At 36.0% G+C, this 18394-nt stretch overlaps 2 protein-coding genes and 1 long non-coding RNA gene across 4 annotated transcripts; 1 reads left to right on the top strand and 2 right to left on the bottom strand.

The window, feature by feature from the left end:
- The first annotated feature begins 991 nt into the window (after nucleotides 1-991).
- Nucleotides 992-9618, top strand: LOC107630745 (respiratory burst oxidase homolog protein A). Of its 2 annotated transcripts, none has more exons than XM_021119129.2 (14): nucleotides 992-2401; nucleotides 2629-2788; nucleotides 3150-3198; nucleotides 3926-4039; nucleotides 5928-6350; nucleotides 6488-6874; nucleotides 6967-7062; nucleotides 7199-7314; nucleotides 7521-7688; nucleotides 7781-7940; nucleotides 8048-8245; nucleotides 8352-8480; nucleotides 8589-8667; nucleotides 8765-9618. In XM_021119129.2, the coding sequence occupies exons 1-14, from the start codon at nucleotides 1750-1752 to the stop codon at nucleotides 8872-8874; spliced, it is 2841 nt and encodes a 946-aa protein (XP_020974788.1). In that variant the 5' UTR covers nucleotides 992-1749; the 3' UTR covers nucleotides 8875-9618. The 2 variants fall into 2 exon arrangements, with proteins under 2 accessions (XP_020974788.1, XP_088364901.1); XM_088508775.1 differs by having other exon boundaries at nucleotides 7781-7944; nucleotides 8055-8245.
- Nucleotides 9619-13231: 3613 nt separating this feature from the next.
- Nucleotides 13232-14760, bottom strand: LOC110270252 (uncharacterized). The gene is made up of 2 exons (XR_002359566.2): nucleotides 14382-14760; nucleotides 13232-14304 (listed from the first exon to the last, which is right to left on the bottom strand). It is a non-coding gene; the product is annotated as an uncharacterized LOC110270252 (long non-coding RNA).
- A 2130-nt stretch (nucleotides 14761-16890) lies between these two features.
- Nucleotides 16891-17912, bottom strand: LOC110269758 (uncharacterized). Its single transcript, XM_088507352.1, has 4 exons — nucleotides 17763-17912; nucleotides 17433-17648; nucleotides 17065-17166; nucleotides 16891-16938 (listed from the first exon to the last, which is right to left on the bottom strand). The coding sequence occupies exons 1-4, from the start codon at nucleotides 17910-17912 to the stop codon at nucleotides 16891-16893; spliced, it is 516 nt and encodes a 171-aa protein (XP_088363478.1).
- Nucleotides 17913-18394: the final 482 nt, after the last annotated feature.

Here is an 18394-nt window from a genome sequence, read left to right as displayed (position 1 = left end):
CGTAATATTTTGTTTTATCTAACATAGTAAATTAACATATCAAATCTGCATACTGTTAATGAAGATATACTTAGAGACTATTGCGAGTTACAATTGTAAATTGAGGAGTCTAATTTAAATTATTAATTAAAATTTTAAAATATCGATTTAAGTCTAAACTCAAATTTTAAGATCAAATTAAATATTACCTTAAATCTATTATTTCAAAATTAAAGTATTGCAAACAATAATACATGATCGGTTATGTGCATGTTTTTCTCAAAAGAAACTACTAAAGCTTTAATTTATTACCCTACCCAATGCATCATGCATGGGACAATCAGTGACGAGTGACCACGACCATGTCTTCCCAGACCACAATCACATCCCTGTATAATTTAATTTGACCGCTTCCTATAAGACATAGCTCTATGCTGTGCTCATCAAACCACTTTGCTTTGCTGCAACCGCAATTCACAGTATTCCTATATATTCCCTAGCAGATTAATTATCAATTAAGCATTAGTGTTTTTTAATTTATGAATGAAGTTCCCATCCCCCTTTCAATTGACATTGTAACTATCCCCTGTCGGCAACTAGGTGAAATAGAAAAGTCAATTTATGGTAAACACATTCCACCCAACACCTTTTTATTTAATTTCTATATATTTTATATTTTCTCTACTGAACACAGCTGATGTAAATATAGTAACAAATTAATCTCATGGGGTATTTCTTTTTTCAAATTACATGGGTCTTAAAATTTCCCACGAAAATAGAAATTTGAGAAATTACCAAAAAAAAAAGGGGGGGGGGGGAGGGTTAAAAGAAGGAGACAAAAATCGTGGGTGGAGTTGACTTGCAATCGTTGCCGTCGGCTCTGAAACTCTGGAATGAGCGGTCCCACTGGCGTAAAAGAGAGATATTCCATTTCGTTTTCCGACCCACCACTCAACACTCCCCCTCCGTCCTCTCTGCAATGATAATCCATATCATATCTCACTCCAACCGCGTCATGCAACCCTATATCATTCCTCTCTCGCATTTCATCTCCTCCACCTTCGCTCATTTCTCTCTCTCTCTCTTCTCTCTTCCCAGCTGCTACATTACCTAGTACCTATACGGTATACTCCAGCACCAATTAGTACTATTCTACTGTTACCTTTTTTCTTATACATAATCATTTTCTGTTACGACTTAATTATTCCACGAATCTTTGTATTTCCTCTTATATTATATAGGTCCCCCACCCCCTGCTATTACTAAAGCAAAACCCATTGTCATTTTCTTAATTAATTAATTATATTTCTTCTTTCTCCACCCTTTCTCCATCTTCTTTAATTTATCAACCTCTTTAGTCTCTACGCGTTCATGTCTCTGTCTCATAGATTCTGAATGAAACGCGTTCTACCCTCTCAGTTTTTTTCATCTCTGATCTCTTCCAACGCTTAAATCAACAACAACCACCAAAACCTGGTCCTACACTCCGACCCATCATCACTCCAAGCTTCCTTAGCCTCTCCAAATCGTCCTTCATGCTTGTTCAACCACCCGGTGCACGTTAGCAACGCACGCACCATTGCATTACCTTCCAAACTCACTTACATTCTTTTACTTTTTCCAAGAAAGAAAAACACAAGTTGGAGGAAAATATAAATAATTAAATAAATACAAGGTGAACAAGAAAAGGAAGTTATATATATATAGAGAGAGAAAGGCCAACTATATATTCTTCTGTTTTGGACCTTTTGCTTTGATTTGATACATATAATGAACGGTCATCCGAAGCACCAGCGCAGGTGGGCATCCGACACCGTTCCCGCCAGAGCAACCGTCAGTGCGGGAACTTCGCCGGGAACAGAGTCAACCTCCGCCGGCGGAGAAGAGTTTGTGGAGGTCACTCTCGATCTTCAAGACGATGACACTATCGTCCTTCGGAGCGTTGAACCAGCCACTGTCATTAACGTTGTTGTTGACAGTGGTACCACTGGTGGCAGTGGACACGAAACTCCGGCGTCTGTTTCTAGGTCGCCGACGATCCGGCGGACCTCGTCAAGAGGCTTGCGGCAGTTCTCGCAGGAGCTGAAGGCGGAGGCGGTTGCAAAGGCAAAGCAGTTCTCGCATGAGCTTAAGGCAGAGCTGCGACGGTTCTCGTGGAGCCGTTCGTCTTCGTCAGCTCAAAATGTTGGCGGAAGCAATGCCGGCGGCGGATTTGAGACGGCGCTGGCAGCTCGCGCTCTAAGAAAGCAGCGCGCTCAGCTAGATCGCACTCGTTCCGGTGCTCACAAAGCACTGCGCGGTCTGCGATTTATTAGCAGTAAATCAAATAATGGCGTTGATGCGTGGAACGAGGTGCAGAGCAACTTCAATAGGCTCGCCAAGGACGGTTATCTCCATCGCTCCGATTTTGCTCAGTGCATAGGTTCGTATCTTTTTCAAAATTCTGTTCAGGTTATTGCAAATTTGTAATGTTCCTTTTAACAGTTTGATTCGTTATCCTCAAGTGTTTTCCCTCAACGTTTATTGCATTAAGTTTTATTTATTTATTTATTTATTTACAGTTGCAACTTGCAATTATTTAGATCTCACATCCTCTGTCATTTGAATTTTGATATTGTGCGCTTAAGGTTGTTATGCTTTTCTATGCAGGAATGAGAGATTCCAAGGAATTCGCTCTGGAATTATTTGATGCTCTAAGCCGGAAGCGAAGGTTGACGGTTGAGAAGATAAGCAGGGATGAACTTTTTGAATATTGGACGCAAATTACCGATCAAAGCTTTGATTCGCGACTTCAGATCTTCTTCGACATGTAATCATTGAGTTATTATTGCAGTCCAACTTAATTAATAGTGATTACTAATATTAATATTTCAATGCTTTTCAATTACTTTCCTTTCTTTAAGGAAAAGTTTGCAAGTCCTAATTAATTTATGTCATAATAAACACATTGTTAAATATTAGCATGTCACCATATATTTGCATTGACACTTAAATATTCGTAAAAAATCTTTGATGCTTTCTTAGCTTGTAATTCAATTACGTTTTTAGATCATCAATTGTTTTGCTTTCTTTTTTTTTTTTTTTTTTTTTTGGGCATCAAACGTTTACTTCAATTATTATGGTTTTATATAACGTGACTTAGTATTTTAAAAATTTTATTCATCAAACAGGGTGGATAAAAACGAAGATGGAAGAATCGCCGAAGAAGAAGTAAAAGAGGTATAGAAGACTTTTATATTACAAACCAAAATGTTCTCTCTTATTTTTGTATTAAACTGAATTTATTTTCTTTTCTGTCTATTTAATTTAGCAATAATCATTGTTCAATATTCAGCGTTTAAAATTCAAGGTTTAAACTTATGCCTCTATTTTATATTATGAAGTGTGATTCCAAATTATGAATTCAACTGTGTCACTGCTTAATTGTTTATCCATTTAATAACCATGCATTCTACGAGTATAACATAAGTATTCTCTTTTCGTTGTAGATTATTTATTTTGTTATATTATTAATTCGTCGCTAGCATGGCGTCCACTTGATCTTCAATTAATCAACGTTAGGCAGGATTGGGTAAACTTAATCGCATGATTATTAAATGAACTACTTCTAATATTCAGTATTTCCACTCATGACGTTTTCCAAATTCTAGAAACTCAAGCATAATAATATTAGTTGGTATATTTCAAGAGTCAGTGAACTATATACGTCTTACTTTTTCGGCTTTGGTTATACAGATGGCGCTTTCATTTTTCTTATTTTACCGAATTCATAGAATTTATAATGGAGACGTTTTCAGTGGAGTAGTTGGTGGGGGCGTAGTCGTCATTTTGTGCTGAACTTTTCTTTTGGCCTTTTTTTTTAATCAAACACGTAATACTCAATTAAAGCTTTTACATTAAGCTTTTTCGTTGGCCAATTCCTTTTTTTTTTCTTATTAATTTCCAGATCATCATGTTGAGTGCTTCAGCAAATAAGTTATCGAGATTAAAAGAGCAGGCTGAAGAATATGCCGCTCTGATTATGGAAGAGTTAGACCCAGAAGGACTTGGTTACATCGAGGTAGGAAATCGCACTATATTAGATAGATAATATTATTTCTGACTTTATCAACCCGCACTACTCTAACATAGCCGTACATATTTTACAGTTATCTACATAGATACTCTACCTTTAGTTGTGTTACCGTGTTAGTACGAGGTGAATTACGATAATGCAGCTTAGATTAGTCAGTTTCGAATTAGGACCACCACACCTGTCTTCGGTCAAAATTTGGCCCAAATAGTGTTATTTGAAAATAATTCAGAATATTTTTAATGATGTTCAACCATGCAGGAAAGAAGGGAGATGAAGAAAGAAAATAAACTGTGATAATTAATAATACAAATGATCTTGCCTTCAAAGAAAAATGATTTGATGTCATAGCAACTCATTGCATCATATGTTAATAATTTAATAGTGTATATAATAAGATCTTGTTTCTATCCTTTTGCTGCGTCAAACTTACCTAAAATCAGGTAGAGAAAACTTGGTCATAGTGTACGTGTTGCAATTAACTCGTTATTCCTATTAAGGTAGTTCCTCGCCGCAGGTAGTGATGCCGTATAATGTGACTTATCGGAAATATTTGGTAACCAAAGAAAATTAGTCAAAAGCAGCCATAACTTATCTTATTTAACATTTATTAATTGTTGCGACAATTAATGAATGCTAAATAAGGTAAGTTTTGACTGTATTTTTTGTCTCCCTAATATTAGCCGTGACTTATTACCATAGCTTAGAGTAACCTTATTTCTTTATCACTTGACTTTTCTTCATAAGATATTCATACTTTTTTTTTGTCTTTTAATAAAGAATAATTTATATGTTTTGAATAGAGGTCATTGAATAATTATTAATTTTCTGCTAATTATTTGTCAAATGTTGAATTAAGATTAGAAGTTTAACTACTAAGCTAATACTTAAAGGACCAACAATTAGCTCCTTTTTTTTTTTAATTTCATGAAGTATGTTTTTGAAGGTGCATGTGAGGAAGAGAAATGTCATTTTTAGAAGAAATAAAAGAAGAAAAATGACCGGAGTTGACTACTAAATAATTTGGTTCTATATACCTTTTCATAATTATTGTGCATCTTGGTGTTTTTTTTTAGGAATGCTAGCGACCAGCACTTTTTGTTAAATTCTAGCCAACACTTAACCATTAAAAGAAAATTGAATGATTCTACACCATTAGATGCAATCTCACACCATCAAAAACATTATTGATGGCTAATTAATGACTAAAAACCACAAAATCTGCTGGTTTCCTAAACTTTTTCTTTTCTTTTTATATGTTTTTGGAAGAAGATTTACTTTAAATAGAAACTTACTATCAAAGCTCAAAAGTTCCAACGGATTATACTAAATGTTTTTTTAATTATCAAAACTCAAAAGGTTATTATTATTTTTTAAAATTTAACAATATTATACATATTATTTAGTATATTTAAGATAGTATTCAAAAGGATTTTTAATGTTGTTGGTTGATGTCTCTGCATTATTGAATATGGTCACTATGACTTGATTGACTTCGTGTCAATGAGAAATCAATATATATTCCTCAAACAATTGACCACATACAAATTTGAAGTGTTGAAAGGAGTATATGCTTGCCCTTCTTCTTTTTTTAATATCTCCCAAAGCACTAAGAATTCCAAGAGTGAGTGCCTGATGAATGGTGTTCTGAGACATATCGGACACGTCTCATTATGCTTCTTTTCCCAAGTGGCTTTTCTGCTGCTTGGCCAGTTACGCGTACACTACTCAAAGCGTAAGTGCGCGTGCTGCATTCTTTTGCTGTTGTGATGCTGATAATGAAGGGAATGTAGTAATCACTGGCATTATTTCTTTTGCATGATTGAGTCTCTAATTGTTTTGTGGCAACTTGGATTGTCATCATCTGTCCCCGCAGCTATGGCAATTGGAGACGCTTCTTTTGCAGAAGGACACGTACCTTAACTACAGCCAAGCTCTAAGCTACACAAGCCAAGCTTTGAGCCAGAACCTTCAGGGACTAAGGGCAAGAAGTCCTATTCGTAGGGCGAGCCGCAGGTTGGTCTACTATTTGCAAGAGAATTGGAGGAGACTTTGGCTCTTAACATTGTGGGTTTGCATAATGATTGGGCTGTTCACATGGAAGTTCTTTCAGTATAAGCAGAAAGATGCCTTTCAAATAATGGGTTACTGTCTTCTAACGGCCAAAGGTGCCGCTGAGACTTTAAAGTTCAACATGGCAATTATACTATTGCCCGTATGTAGAAATACCATTACTTGGCTTAGGTCTACCAAGCTGGCTTATGCTGTACCTTTTGACGACAACATTAACTTTCATAAGGTACGCATTGTATATATATGATCGCCTTTAGAATTTCAAAACACTTAATTCCAGGAATTCAAAAACAAAACAACTAGACATGATATGTAGATTGGGGTCTGCTATTTTTCTTCAAATTCACTTATTTATACTTGCAGACAATTGCTGCGGCCATTGTGGTTGGTGTTATACTTCATGCCGGGGATCACCTTGCATGCGATTTTCCAAGACTTGTAAGAGCTTCTGAGGCTGATTACGAGAAGTATTTGAAGGGTGTATTTGGTGATCATAAACCCAGTTACCTAGACATTGTTAAAGGGATTGAGGGTGTGACTGGAATATTGATGGTGATTTTAATGTCAATAGCATTTACACTTGCAACTAAATGGTTCAGGAGAAATCTGATTAAGCTGCCTAAACCATTTAGTAGGCTTACTGGCTTTAATGCCTTCTGGTATTCACACCATCTGTTTGTCATTGTTTATGTCCTGCTCATCATCCATGGTATAAAGCTTTATCTTGTGCACAAATGGTACCTCAAAACGGTATGCAAATCAGATTTCGGTTATTAGGAATCTTAGTTAAATAACTTGTTCTTCGGCGATTGCTAACTTGACGCATCAATTTCTTTGTGCAGACATGGATGTATCTTTCAATTCCAGTTTTACTTTATGCGGCAGAAAGAACAATCAGATTCTTCCGTTCTGGTTTCTATACTGTCCGTCTTATAAAGGTGAGTACTGAGCAGATGAGGGGGAAACATGTGCAAGGCGCTTAAAATGGGCTTTTAACTTCATTATAAACATAGCTTTATTGAGTAGCTCTCAGCTTATATTAACTTTTTGACATTGTGAAAAACTTCTATTTAGGTCGCCATATATCCTGGAAATGTTCTAACATTGCAAATGTCTAAGCCTCCCCAGTTCCGATACAAGAGTGGACAATACATGTTTGTACAATGTCCCGCTGTTTCTCCGTTTGAATGGTAAGTTGCATTTCAGTTTTTCTTGCTTCTTTTTCTTATATTTAAGTATATATAAAACAGAGCGCAACAGGGTATTGATTGAATTATGAAAGGCAGTGAAAGTGAACCACTAAAGTGATATGTCATTTTTATGAGTAGTTAGTTACAGTCTTGGTTATGCTTCTTGCGTGATGTGACGGTAACATGGATCAATATATGTATGACAGGCATCCATTTTCTATTACCTCATCCCCTGGCGATGACTACCTGAGTGTTCACATTCGGCAATTGGGTGATTGGACACAGGAGCTTAAAAGGGTATTCGCTGAAGCATGTGAGCCCCCTGTATCCGGAAAAAGTGGCCTTCTCAGGGCTGATGAAACAACCAAGAAAAGGTAAGTGTTGCACTTGCCATTTACTTTTGCCTTCTTGTTTTGATTCTCAGGACAAATAATTTATGTTTGTTTGTTATTAACAATGGATACAGTCTTCCAAAGCTAAAGATAGACGGACCTTATGGTGCGCCAGCTCAAGATTATAGAAAATACGATGTTTTGTTACTTGTCGGTCTCGGAATAGGAGCAACACCTTTCATCAGCATTCTGAAAGATCTTCTAAACAACATCATCAAAATGGAGGAGCAGGCGGTGAGTGTTTGTGCTACACAGGAAAATAGAACTGTTATGCCATCCGTTTGCAATTGTCTGGAAATTCATTTCTGACTAAACTGACTATCATGATTACTTCTGTCCAGGATTCAGTCTCTGATATAAGTAGAGGTTCAGACCAAAGTGTTGGGAGTACAGATTCACCATCTCTAAACAAAATTGCTCCAAAACGGAAGAAAACATTGAAGACTACCAACGCTTATTTCTACTGGGTTACAAGAGAGCAAGGTTCTTTTGATTGGTTTAAAGGAGTCATGAATGAAGTAGCTGAACTTGATCAACGGGTAATGATTAATGCAGAGGATTTATTTATTCTACCGAGGAATTATCTTTATCAGAATTTGTTTCCTTGGCGCCACATGATTAAGAACTAGTAATGTTGAACTACAGGGTGTCATTGAGATGCACAATTACTTGACTAGTGTATACGAGGAAGGTGATGCAAGATCTGCCCTCATTACCATGGTGCAAGCACTCAACCATGCCAAAAACGGTGTTGATATCGTCTCAGGGACTAGGGTAAGCCTTCTAAATTTTATTATTTGTTCTCTTGTTGCCGTTCAATTTCTTTATTGGGAGTGAGTAATTCTAAAACATCGATTCGCTTCTTCAAATTTCTATCGTCAGGTGCGAACCCATTTTGCTAGGCCTAACTGGAAGAAGGTATTCTCCAAAATGTGTTCCAAGCACTATGGCGGACGAATAGGTCAGTTTGTCTCCAACAAGCATGCATTGCAAATGCACTTTGTTATTCTTTTCTCTTTTACTGATATTATGCTTATCTTAATTCTGATCTCTATCAGGGGTATTTTATTGCGGAGCACCAGTTTTGGCAAAAGAAATTAACAAGCTCTGCTTCGACTTCAATGAAAAAGGTCCAACAAAATTTGAGTTTCATAAGGAACACTTCTAAGGAATTCCGGGGAGCTCTTAAATAGGTTTCTTTTAGCAACTTGGAGTGGCCAGATTATATGATTATGTTCAATAAGATAAGAAACATTTTGTATAGAATTTGAAACATTGTATATAAGTACCTGCCGGCATGATTGCTAGCAATTTATCATACAAGTTGCCGCAGAGAAAGAGATATGCGCAACAAATGTATCATGCAGCACCTGAAGTGCGGTACAGCTACGTTAGAGAAGATGATGACCTATTGATCTTTCCCAAATATTCAGCAGATACATCCACATTTTATTGGATATGGACAATTTTGCAGAAAGGTCGAGAGATTGGGATGCCTTTTTACTAGAATAACTACCTCATTTTACAAGTGGATCCCAGGAATTTCTTCTAGAAAATAGAGGGTGAATTCCCGGAGTCAGCTCTGCCTATTCATGAAGTTCTTATGCAAGAAGAGGGTGGGATATATCTCTCTCTGTAAATGAGAGTGGTACAGTTTTTTTTTTTTTTTAATTTCTAAAGTGATCACTATTTTTTTTACCTTCTATTTTTTTATCATATACATGAGGGACAATATTACACAAATGACATGGTGGAATGCTAATGTGCTCAAGTCAATATTATCTCTTATGTCATTTTCTAGCCCAGAATGATTCCTAGCTAGGGCCTAGGGTGATGCTGATGAACATACCAGACATAAAGTGTATTATATTGACTAATGAGAATCGAGTTTTTCACTAGCTCTTTTATGATCTGATCATGAGCCTGCTCTGCTTAAACGACTGCCCCTTCGCTTAATGATCACAATCCATTTTGCATGATACTAGTGTATGTACGAAAAATGTTTAATTTTTTATTTATATCTGAAGTAGAGTTAATAAAAAATATTTTTTGATATTTTCAAATTAAGTTCATATTTTTTTTATTTATATCAATATTAAACAAAAATACATAATAAAATTCGAATAAAAAAAATGATCTAAGAGCTTTTTTTTTGTGCTCTGCTAAGGTTAGTAAAGTATAATCCTAATTTTTTCAAAGTCGTGTGAAGTCGTTGACTTTCTACGAAGATTCGTAAACAAGGTGGATCATGGGAAGCAATTCGAATTCTGTTAGACAGAATCAGAGGCGTAACCTAGCTGAAGAAAAGGAGGTAGTGGTATTTAATGATGGAGACATTTAATCTAAATTGGATAAGTGTGCAAAAAGTTTAATCGGAAGGCTTCTGCCTGATCGCCCGTTCAGTTCAGCAACAATGGAGGCTACCATGTTTGCAATTTGGGGACAACCAGCAGGTTTCAAGGTACAAAACCATGGAATTAATGTTTTTCAATTTTTTTTATGATGAAATGAATGTACTGAGGATTGAAATTAAAGGGGTTCTCCTTGGCTATTCAAAAATTACCTACTCAATCTAAGGAGATGGGAACAAAGAAAACAAATAGATGAGAGTGAATTTGCAAATGTGCCAATTTGGATACAATTATGAGGACTTCCTTATTACTGCAAAACTAGGGAGCTTGGAAGAGAAGTGGGAAGAGCATTAGGAGAGGTTCTTAATGCTGATATTTTTCATCTGAGAGGCAGGCACGAAAAGATTGTCAAAATTCAAGTGAATTTGGATATAACTAAATCCTTGCGCAGAATTCTGAAGATCGCTGGGTCTGATTAGAAAATCATGGAGGTAAATCTGAAATATGAAAAACTTGGCAATTTTTGCAACTATTGTGGTCACATTGGGCATGAAGCTAGAACTTATGGTGTTCAACTACGGGATGCAATGAATGAAGGGGTAGCGGAGAAAAGGTAGGGAGGGTGGATAAGGGCGGATCAATTCGGGAGAAGGGAGAAAATATCAAAAGAGAATGCAAATCCTAATAATCTGAGCAATGAAACAGGGATAGGAGTGAGGCCAAAACCTCCAACACCAGTTAACTTGCTCAAAGGATTGGCTTCTTTATCAATGGAAGATACAAGAGGAATAAGTAATAAGGATAAAGAAGAGGTTTAGAACAGTCCCCATACAACTATAATTCTAAAAGAAAAACCAGAAATTCAGGAGGCAACAGGGGTTGATATTTCAACGGACATCTTTGGCAAGAACGGGGTAAAAATGCTTTGGCAGTGAAAGAGGTTCCTAGCCAAAAACAGACCAGCTCCTCAAGTGTAAAGAGCTTCACAGAGGACTCAGGTAAACATAAACTTTCGCTGAAAAAGATGATGAGGAAAGGCCAGCTAGCGAGGAAAATATTAGGAGTTAAGAGGAGAACCGAGGAAGCAAAGAAAGAAGTCGGGAGTAAGAAGATCTGCCATCCAGAATTAATTCTTGCTGTTATGGGGGAGGGCGTCACCCAACAAATAGCACCCAAGAATCCATGAAGATTATGATGTGGAACTGTTGGGGTATGGAAAAACCCCTGACGGTTCACAGCATGAAAGAGCTGTGTAAGGCTCATTTCTCTGAGGTGGTATTCCTTTGCGAAACTAAAAACACCACCTCAAAGGTAGAGAAGGTGTTCAAGAAAGCAAGTTTCGGACACTCGTATTGTCTGGAACCAAATGGAATTGCTGGTGGATTGGTAGTTGGTTGGAAGGAGAGTACAAGTAATCAACTACAAAGACTATTTTATTCAATTCAAGTTGGAAGTACCAGGAGATAAAAGGAGGTGGAAGGTGATGGGGTGCATCTTAACACGGCTAAAAGACAAAGGAAACTTCAATTTAGGGAGCTAATTGAGGTCACGAGGAATGGAGAGTAACTCAAGATCATCATTGGGGATTTTAATGCTATTAAAGCCCAACATGAAAAGGAGGGAGGTAGAGAAAAGTCAGAGTCCTCAATTCAAAAATTTCAAAACTTTATCAATGAGGCTGGTTTGATAGATCTGCATTATGAGGGACTAAAATTTACGTAGACCAACCGTCAATATGGCATCAACCACATCAAAGAAAGATTGGATAGAGCATTTGCGTCAGAAGCATGGAGGAATTCCTATCCAAGTGCCTTGGTTTCTCATTTAACTGACATGAGATCAAATCATAGACCGATTCCACTCACCTCGGATACACACACAACAAAGCCAAAGAGACGATTCTGATTCCAAGAAAGATGGTGCAATAAAAAAGTGATCATGGATTTGATCAAAGAGGTATGAAGGGATGATTTTGAAGGATCTTCAATGTTTAAACTTCATTAAAAGCTAAAGAAATGTTGACATACAATTGTAGATTGGCAGAAGACTCATAGCTCTAACTCCTAGGCCCAAATCTCCCTAATTAATAATCGGTTGATGGAGGAAAAGGAAAAGGGAGGTTCGGCAAATGGTAAGACTATCAGAATTTTAAAGGCTGAGCTGGAAGAAGCTTATGACATGGAGGAATGATATTGGAGGGAGAAATCTTGTATCCAGTGGCTTAATTGGGGTGACAAGAACACCAAGTTCTTTCATACCAAATTTCAAGTTAGGAATAGGAAGAATTGTATCTCTTGTCTTGTTGCAGAATATGGTGCAGAAAAATCATATCTGAATGGTATTGCAGAAGTAGCTCAAGCTTATTTTGAGGATTTGTTTAGATCTTCTAATCCGGAAGACCCAATTGAAACTATCTCTGACATTCCAAGAAAAATTGATGACAACATTAATAGAAGATTAACAAGACCAGTATCAGATAAAGAAGTCAAGGAGGCTATTTTCTCTATCAATCCTTTTTTAGCTCCTGGTGAAGATAGTTTCACAGCTAAATTCTATCAATTCTTCTGGGAGGTAATGAAAGTTGATGTTATTAATGCTGTGGTTAGTTTATTTTCGGGTGGGTACATGCTTAGAGCCTTTAACCATACTCATATTTGTCTTATTCAAAAAATTACTAACACTACTTCTATGAAGCATATAAAACCAATCAGCCTCAGTACGGTTTTTTACAAGATTGTGTCAAAAGTAATAGTGCACCATATGCAAAGTGTTATGGATAAAGTCATTAGCCATAATCAAAGTGCTTTCATAAGGGGCAGGCTTATCAGTGATAATATTCTTATTGCTCACGAATTCATGCATTTTCTCAAGAATAAAAGGTCCGGCTCTCAAGAATTAGCTTTGAAAATGGATACGAATAATGTGTACAACAGGGTGGAATAGAGTTATGTATGGGCGATTATGAAGAAGATGGATTTTTGTTCGAGATGGATTGGTTGGTTAAAGGAATGTGTGACGACGGTCTCATACTCTGTTACTGTGGAAGGTCAACCTCATGGCTTCTTTAGACCATATAGAGGATTGCGACAAGGTGATCCTTTATCCTCCTACCTTTTTCTCTTTTGTGCAGAGGGCCCCTGCTATCTGCTCCACAGACATACAGCCAATCACTTATTTTTGCGGATGATTCCATCTTATTCAATAGGACAACAGAAGAGGATTGCTTACAGTTAATGACTATTCTTCACACTTATTCTCAAGTAAGCGACCAAGTCATTAACCCAGACAAATCCTCCATTTTCTTCAGCCACAACACCCCTACGGAAGTTAGAGATCACCTGGTAGCTATTCTCAATGTTCCCCGTGTCAGTAACCGAGATAAATATCTTGAATTACCATCAGTTATCAACCGATCTAAGAGAGCAATGTTTTCCTATATTAAGGATAAGGTTTCTAACAAGTTACAACATTGAAAATGATCCTTATTATCAGCAAGCGGAAGGGAGATTCTTATTAAAGCAGTAGCATTGGCGGTCTCTTTATATACGTTGAACTATTTTAAACTACCAGATACGTTCACGGAAGAACTTCATAGTATGATGATGCAGATTTGGTGGCGCCAAGAAGAGAATGAAAAGAAAATGCAGTGGATAGGGTTGAATCTGATGTGCAGACCAAAACAACAAGACAGGCTATAATTTAATATTAGAGCTTTTAATTTGTTCATGCTTGAAAAACAAGGCTGGAGAATTTTGACCAGGCCTAATGCACTGCTTTGCAGAGTCTATAAGAGCAAATATTTCAGGTTTACATCCTTTCTTAAGGAAGGAGTAGGAAATAACCCCTTATGGGATTGGAAAAGTAAGTTGGAAGGCAGAAAAGTGATTGAAAAGGGAATTCAGTGGGAGATAGGAAGCGGCAGATCAGTGAAGTTAATGGAAGACCCATGGATAAAAAATTACCCCCTTTATCGACTATTATGCAACACCCGAACAACATGCAAGTAGAATGGGTATCTTAGTTCATCACAAATAATAGACAGTGAAACCAACAATTTATCACAGAAATTTTTAATCCAGATATAGCTCAACCAATTTTTCAGACAAGCATTATAATGGGGAGGATGAAATTACCTGGCCCAAGGAGAAACAAGGAAGATACGCAGCTGCTTCAGGCTACCAAGTGGCTTACTAATTCTATCACCCTTATCTGGAAATGCTCCCAGTCCAGTGTCACGAGAAGAAACTCTGGGCATTAATTTGGGAATTACAAATACAATCAAGAGTGAGGATTTTCCTATGGAAGATCATGCACAATGGTATACCTACGGGTAAAAGATTGCACGAAAGAATCCCAAGAATATCTTTTTTGCCTCATCAATTGTGAAACCTCGCAATTAGTGTGGCAATTTGCAGGAATGGGAATCTTTACTCTTCATCAGACCACGAGTCTTTGGCAATGGTGGATGAGTTTGATTGAGAAGTTAAAAATTGAAAGAAATAGAAGAAGAAAGATTCACAATGCTGCGTATCTGCTCTGGGAAATCTGGAAAGGAAGAAACAAATTTTTCTTCGAAGGTGAAGCTCTCAACCCGAACCGAATTGTTGAAGTGGCCACCTGCAGTGAAGAAGAAGTTCGAAACACCACCCCCTCAGCAACTAGATGAAGAAGATGACTTTTCCTTCTTACCACCAAATCTATCTATTTCTCTTTTATGATTCTTCAGTTCTTATCTGAAAAATCCCTATTTCATCCTTGTATGGAAGTCCAGCGTGGACCCAAACTTTTATTAAGCAATAAAATTTTTTTCTCTCTCTATATATAATAAGAGAGTAGTATATAGTTCACTGGCTGACAAATGGTAAATTTTATTATGCAACACGTGGCACTATGTAGTGTAAAAAGAACTTTTTTTTTATTGTGTTGTTGCATCACCGTAGTCCGTATAGTAGATTACTAATGCCATTGTCCTTTCCTGACATATTGGTATTTCACGTCTCATAACCATTAAGATTTATATTAAATAATTTATACGGTTCAGATTGGGTTGGTAACATTATTGTGAGCATGTAATTTAGAAAGTTCATAAAACACTTACAACTGGTCTTTTCTTTTCCCAGTTTATATTGGTTCAAAATTCCATGTTTGTGCAGCTTGTATGTGCATTGCAAAATTTTTAGCCTTTTTTTTCCCAAGTCATATGTTACAGAATAAACTAAGTCATACTAACTAGTAAGTTTAAAGTCACTTTTTTTTTTAATAACCCTTTCATATGTTAGAAGTTAGAACCAAATAAAAATAAATATGTAACTAGTATATATATATTTTTGATAATTTGAACAATTAATTAATATTCAATTTTGACAAATTATTTATTCATTTTTAGTCATATTAAAAAATATACCATAAGTCTCAAAATAATTATCAAGTATAGATATTTTTAAAATAACTATCAATTATATATATATAGACCAAAGAGAACTAATGTTACAATATTTTAATTTAATTAACAAGTATAGTTTATTAAATATTGTTAAAAATGTAATAATAATAATAATAATAATAATAATAATAATAATAATAATAATAATAATAATAAGTTATTTTTTATCATCCTATTTATTTAGAATAAAAAATTAAGTGCAAAAGATTTTTTAAAGATGATATCCTATTTAACATTATTTGATTTCTTATATATACACAAGTTAAAGCAAAGAAGATAAATAATTAGTATAATGAAAATTTTTTCATTAATAAAAAAAACGAGTTTTATTTTGACATCATTGCTAAGTAGTATCATATATACTTTTATTAGTAATTACATAAAATTAACTAGTCTATGATTTCAATTCTCTTATTTTTGCTATATAATTTTATATTTTTAATATATAAAAATTAAAATTACTTATATTTAAAATAAACTTTATGCATAATTCTTTAATTATGTAATATATACATGATGAATTATTGGCTAGTGTTGATTTAAATGAAAGAAAAAAATATCATTTATAGTGCTTATTTAAATAAAGTTTCTATTTCTTTAAAAAAGTATAAAAACTAACACAAATACTAATATTTTTTGACAAAAATCGTATATTAATCAAGACACTACAAAAAAAAATCAAAAAAATTTTAGTTTAGTTATTATAATGTTAGTAATTACTATCATGAAATTTTTATTATCATTAATATCATGACTAATTCATTACCAATATATCTATTCCACTTATCGATGGAAGAGATCCTAATAACAAAAAATTAAAAACTTGTCTTTGACAAAACAAGTAAACATTGTTCATGTTTATGATTATAGATAGAGCAAGTTCACCTTACATGAAACATAACCTTTGATTCAACAAACTTTTATTAAATTAGTTTTATTTGGGATGCAAAATTATTACAGCAAATCCGCCTCTTAGCAGCGGTTTGCAGGAGGACTAGCAGCGGTTTATAACCGCCACGAAACGAGTTATCAGCGGTTCAAAAACCGTTGCTGTACAGGACGTGGACATTTGATTTTACAGCGGTTTTGTTAAACCGCTGGCACAACCGCTGGAAAACCACTTGATTGGCGTCGATTGATTTAGCGGCGGTTTGAAACCGCCGCTATTTGGCCAACAGGAAATTCGAATGCATTTTCTGGCGGTTTTGAACCGCTGCTGTTCTATTAACCGTTGTATTTTTATAAATGTATTCTGCGGCGGTTAACCGCCGCTATCCAATTTTCCCAAAAATTTAAATTTATCTTCGGCAATTTGATAACCGCCGCTATTGTTCCGTCTAAATGGCCGCAAAATGACTGTATTTTGCACCGGCAATCAGCGCTCTTTTAATTACCGTCTTGATGATTCATCATGTTGCTCAATCTCCGCAATTCTTTCCTACACAATTAGATAAGTGAACAAAAGCATTTATTAGCTAATTGCTAACCAAACATACGTTGAACACAATTTAGAAAAAACAAAACATATGAGAAACAACATAACGATTTCTAACACATTACTTACACCAGTGGTCCGGGTTACATCATGGAGATAGAATCCATTAGTTCGTTTGTGCGTTAAGACAAACAACTCCCCCCTACTAACTGGACACCCCTGTCGTTTCGACTGCAACAATATAGCTTAAATAGTTAATAGGTCTACGTAGAGAATGTTCAAAAAGGAGGTTAAGAGTAAATTACCTCTTCTTCTTCGAGCCTTGCCAAGCTTTTCGATCCGCCAGTATGAGTGTATAATTGCTTCGATCAATTCTCAGCATTTTTCCTACACTTCTCCTGTTATCCCATCAAACATAAGAGCTACTAGACACTATTTTTTACTAACTCAATATGACATAAATAGATTTTTTAAAATATCAGATAAAAATAAATTACCTTTGTTTCTTCACTGTTGCGATAATCAAGGAACCATCTCCAATGATCTGCAGTAATTCTCGGTGGATGGCCTCTAATATTTTCTTCAAGGGTCAGCTCTTCATCGTAAAAGTAATGATACAAATGATTCCTCATGTCCTTCCAAGTCCTTCCTAGCATTTTTAATATCGTACGCTTGATAATTCCTCCACTATCTTCTTCAAAATGGAACAATTCCTGCAAGAGTAGAATTAAATTGTTGGTAGGCGTCGAATTAAGTTAAAGGGACTTTACAAAAATATAACAATTTACCTTTACACATTTATTATATATCTTGTCCCTAGAGCGAACCTTTCTCCAGTCCTTCTCGCAGATTGGGAATTTGGTGTAGTCAGATCCCAGCATTCCGACAACGCCGCTTAGTATACCCGCTTCATTTCCAACTGATTGCAGTCTATCATTGAACCTCAGTACGATCTTTCTACCGTTAGGTGGCTTCATAGCCTCTCTCACACTTAAATGAAGTTACTTGATTGTCCCATCGGACTTTGTTCATCATAATTAGTCTGTGTGAGTAACCACTGTGGCCAAGATGCAATAAAATCATAAAGAAATTACTCATAAAAAAATACATGGGATAAATTATTGTATACCAATTGTTTTAACATCTCAAAATTCGGTGGTCTTACGTCTCTTGCGCTTCAGAGCCTCTGATGCAGCAAACAGGTTGTCAACGTATTGCTCAAAAGAATCTACCTCATCTGCCTCTGGGTCTAAGTCTTCATCAGGCGGTTCCGAGTGTTGAGCACTATTCGTGGGAGGCGGTGGAGCAGGCGGTGGTTCGATACGGGATGGTCGAAAGGGGCGTAAAGATGAGGTCGGAGCGGCACCAGTACCACCAGAGGGGGGAATTAGGCTATCCACTTGGGGCACGGACGAAGCCGCAGCAGATCCTGTTTGCATTTGTTGACATACTGAGTCTA

This window comes from Arachis ipaensis, chromosome B3 (assembly GCF_059453495.1).
Source record: "Arachis ipaensis isolate K30076 ecotype BB chromosome B3, ASM5945349v1, whole genome shotgun sequence".
Classification (NCBI taxonomy): domain Eukaryota; kingdom Viridiplantae; phylum Streptophyta; class Magnoliopsida; order Fabales; family Fabaceae; genus Arachis; species Arachis ipaensis.
Note: the sequence above shows the minus strand (reverse complement) of the source record. Positions and strands in the feature narration are given on the sequence as shown.

Bases quoted from the DNA above. Each gene is read 5' to 3' on its own strand.
- LOC107630745 (XM_021119129.2), top strand. From the start codon at position 1,750: ATGAACGGTCATCCGAAGCACCAGCGCAGGTGGGCATCCGACACCGTT. The intron at 4,040-5,927 runs GTAGGAAATCGC...CTGTCCCCGCAG, and splicing joins AAGGACTTGGTTACATCGAG to CTATGGCAATTGGAGACGCT. The intron at 8,668-8,764 runs GTCAGTTTGTCT...GATCTCTATCAG, and splicing joins GCACTATGGCGGACGAATAG to GGGTATTTTATTGCGGAGCA.
- LOC110269758 (XM_088507352.1), bottom strand. From the start codon at position 17,912: ATGAAGCCACCTAACGGTAGAAAGATCGTACTGAGGTTCAATGATAGA. The intron at 17,167-17,432 runs GTAATTTATTTT...ATATTGTTGCAG, and splicing joins GCAACAGTGAAGAAACAAAG to TCGAAACGACAGGGGTGTCC. The intron at 16,939-17,064 runs GTAAGTAATGTG...CTAATTGTGTAG, and splicing joins ATGTAACCCGGACCACTGGT to GAAAGAATTGCGGAGATTGA.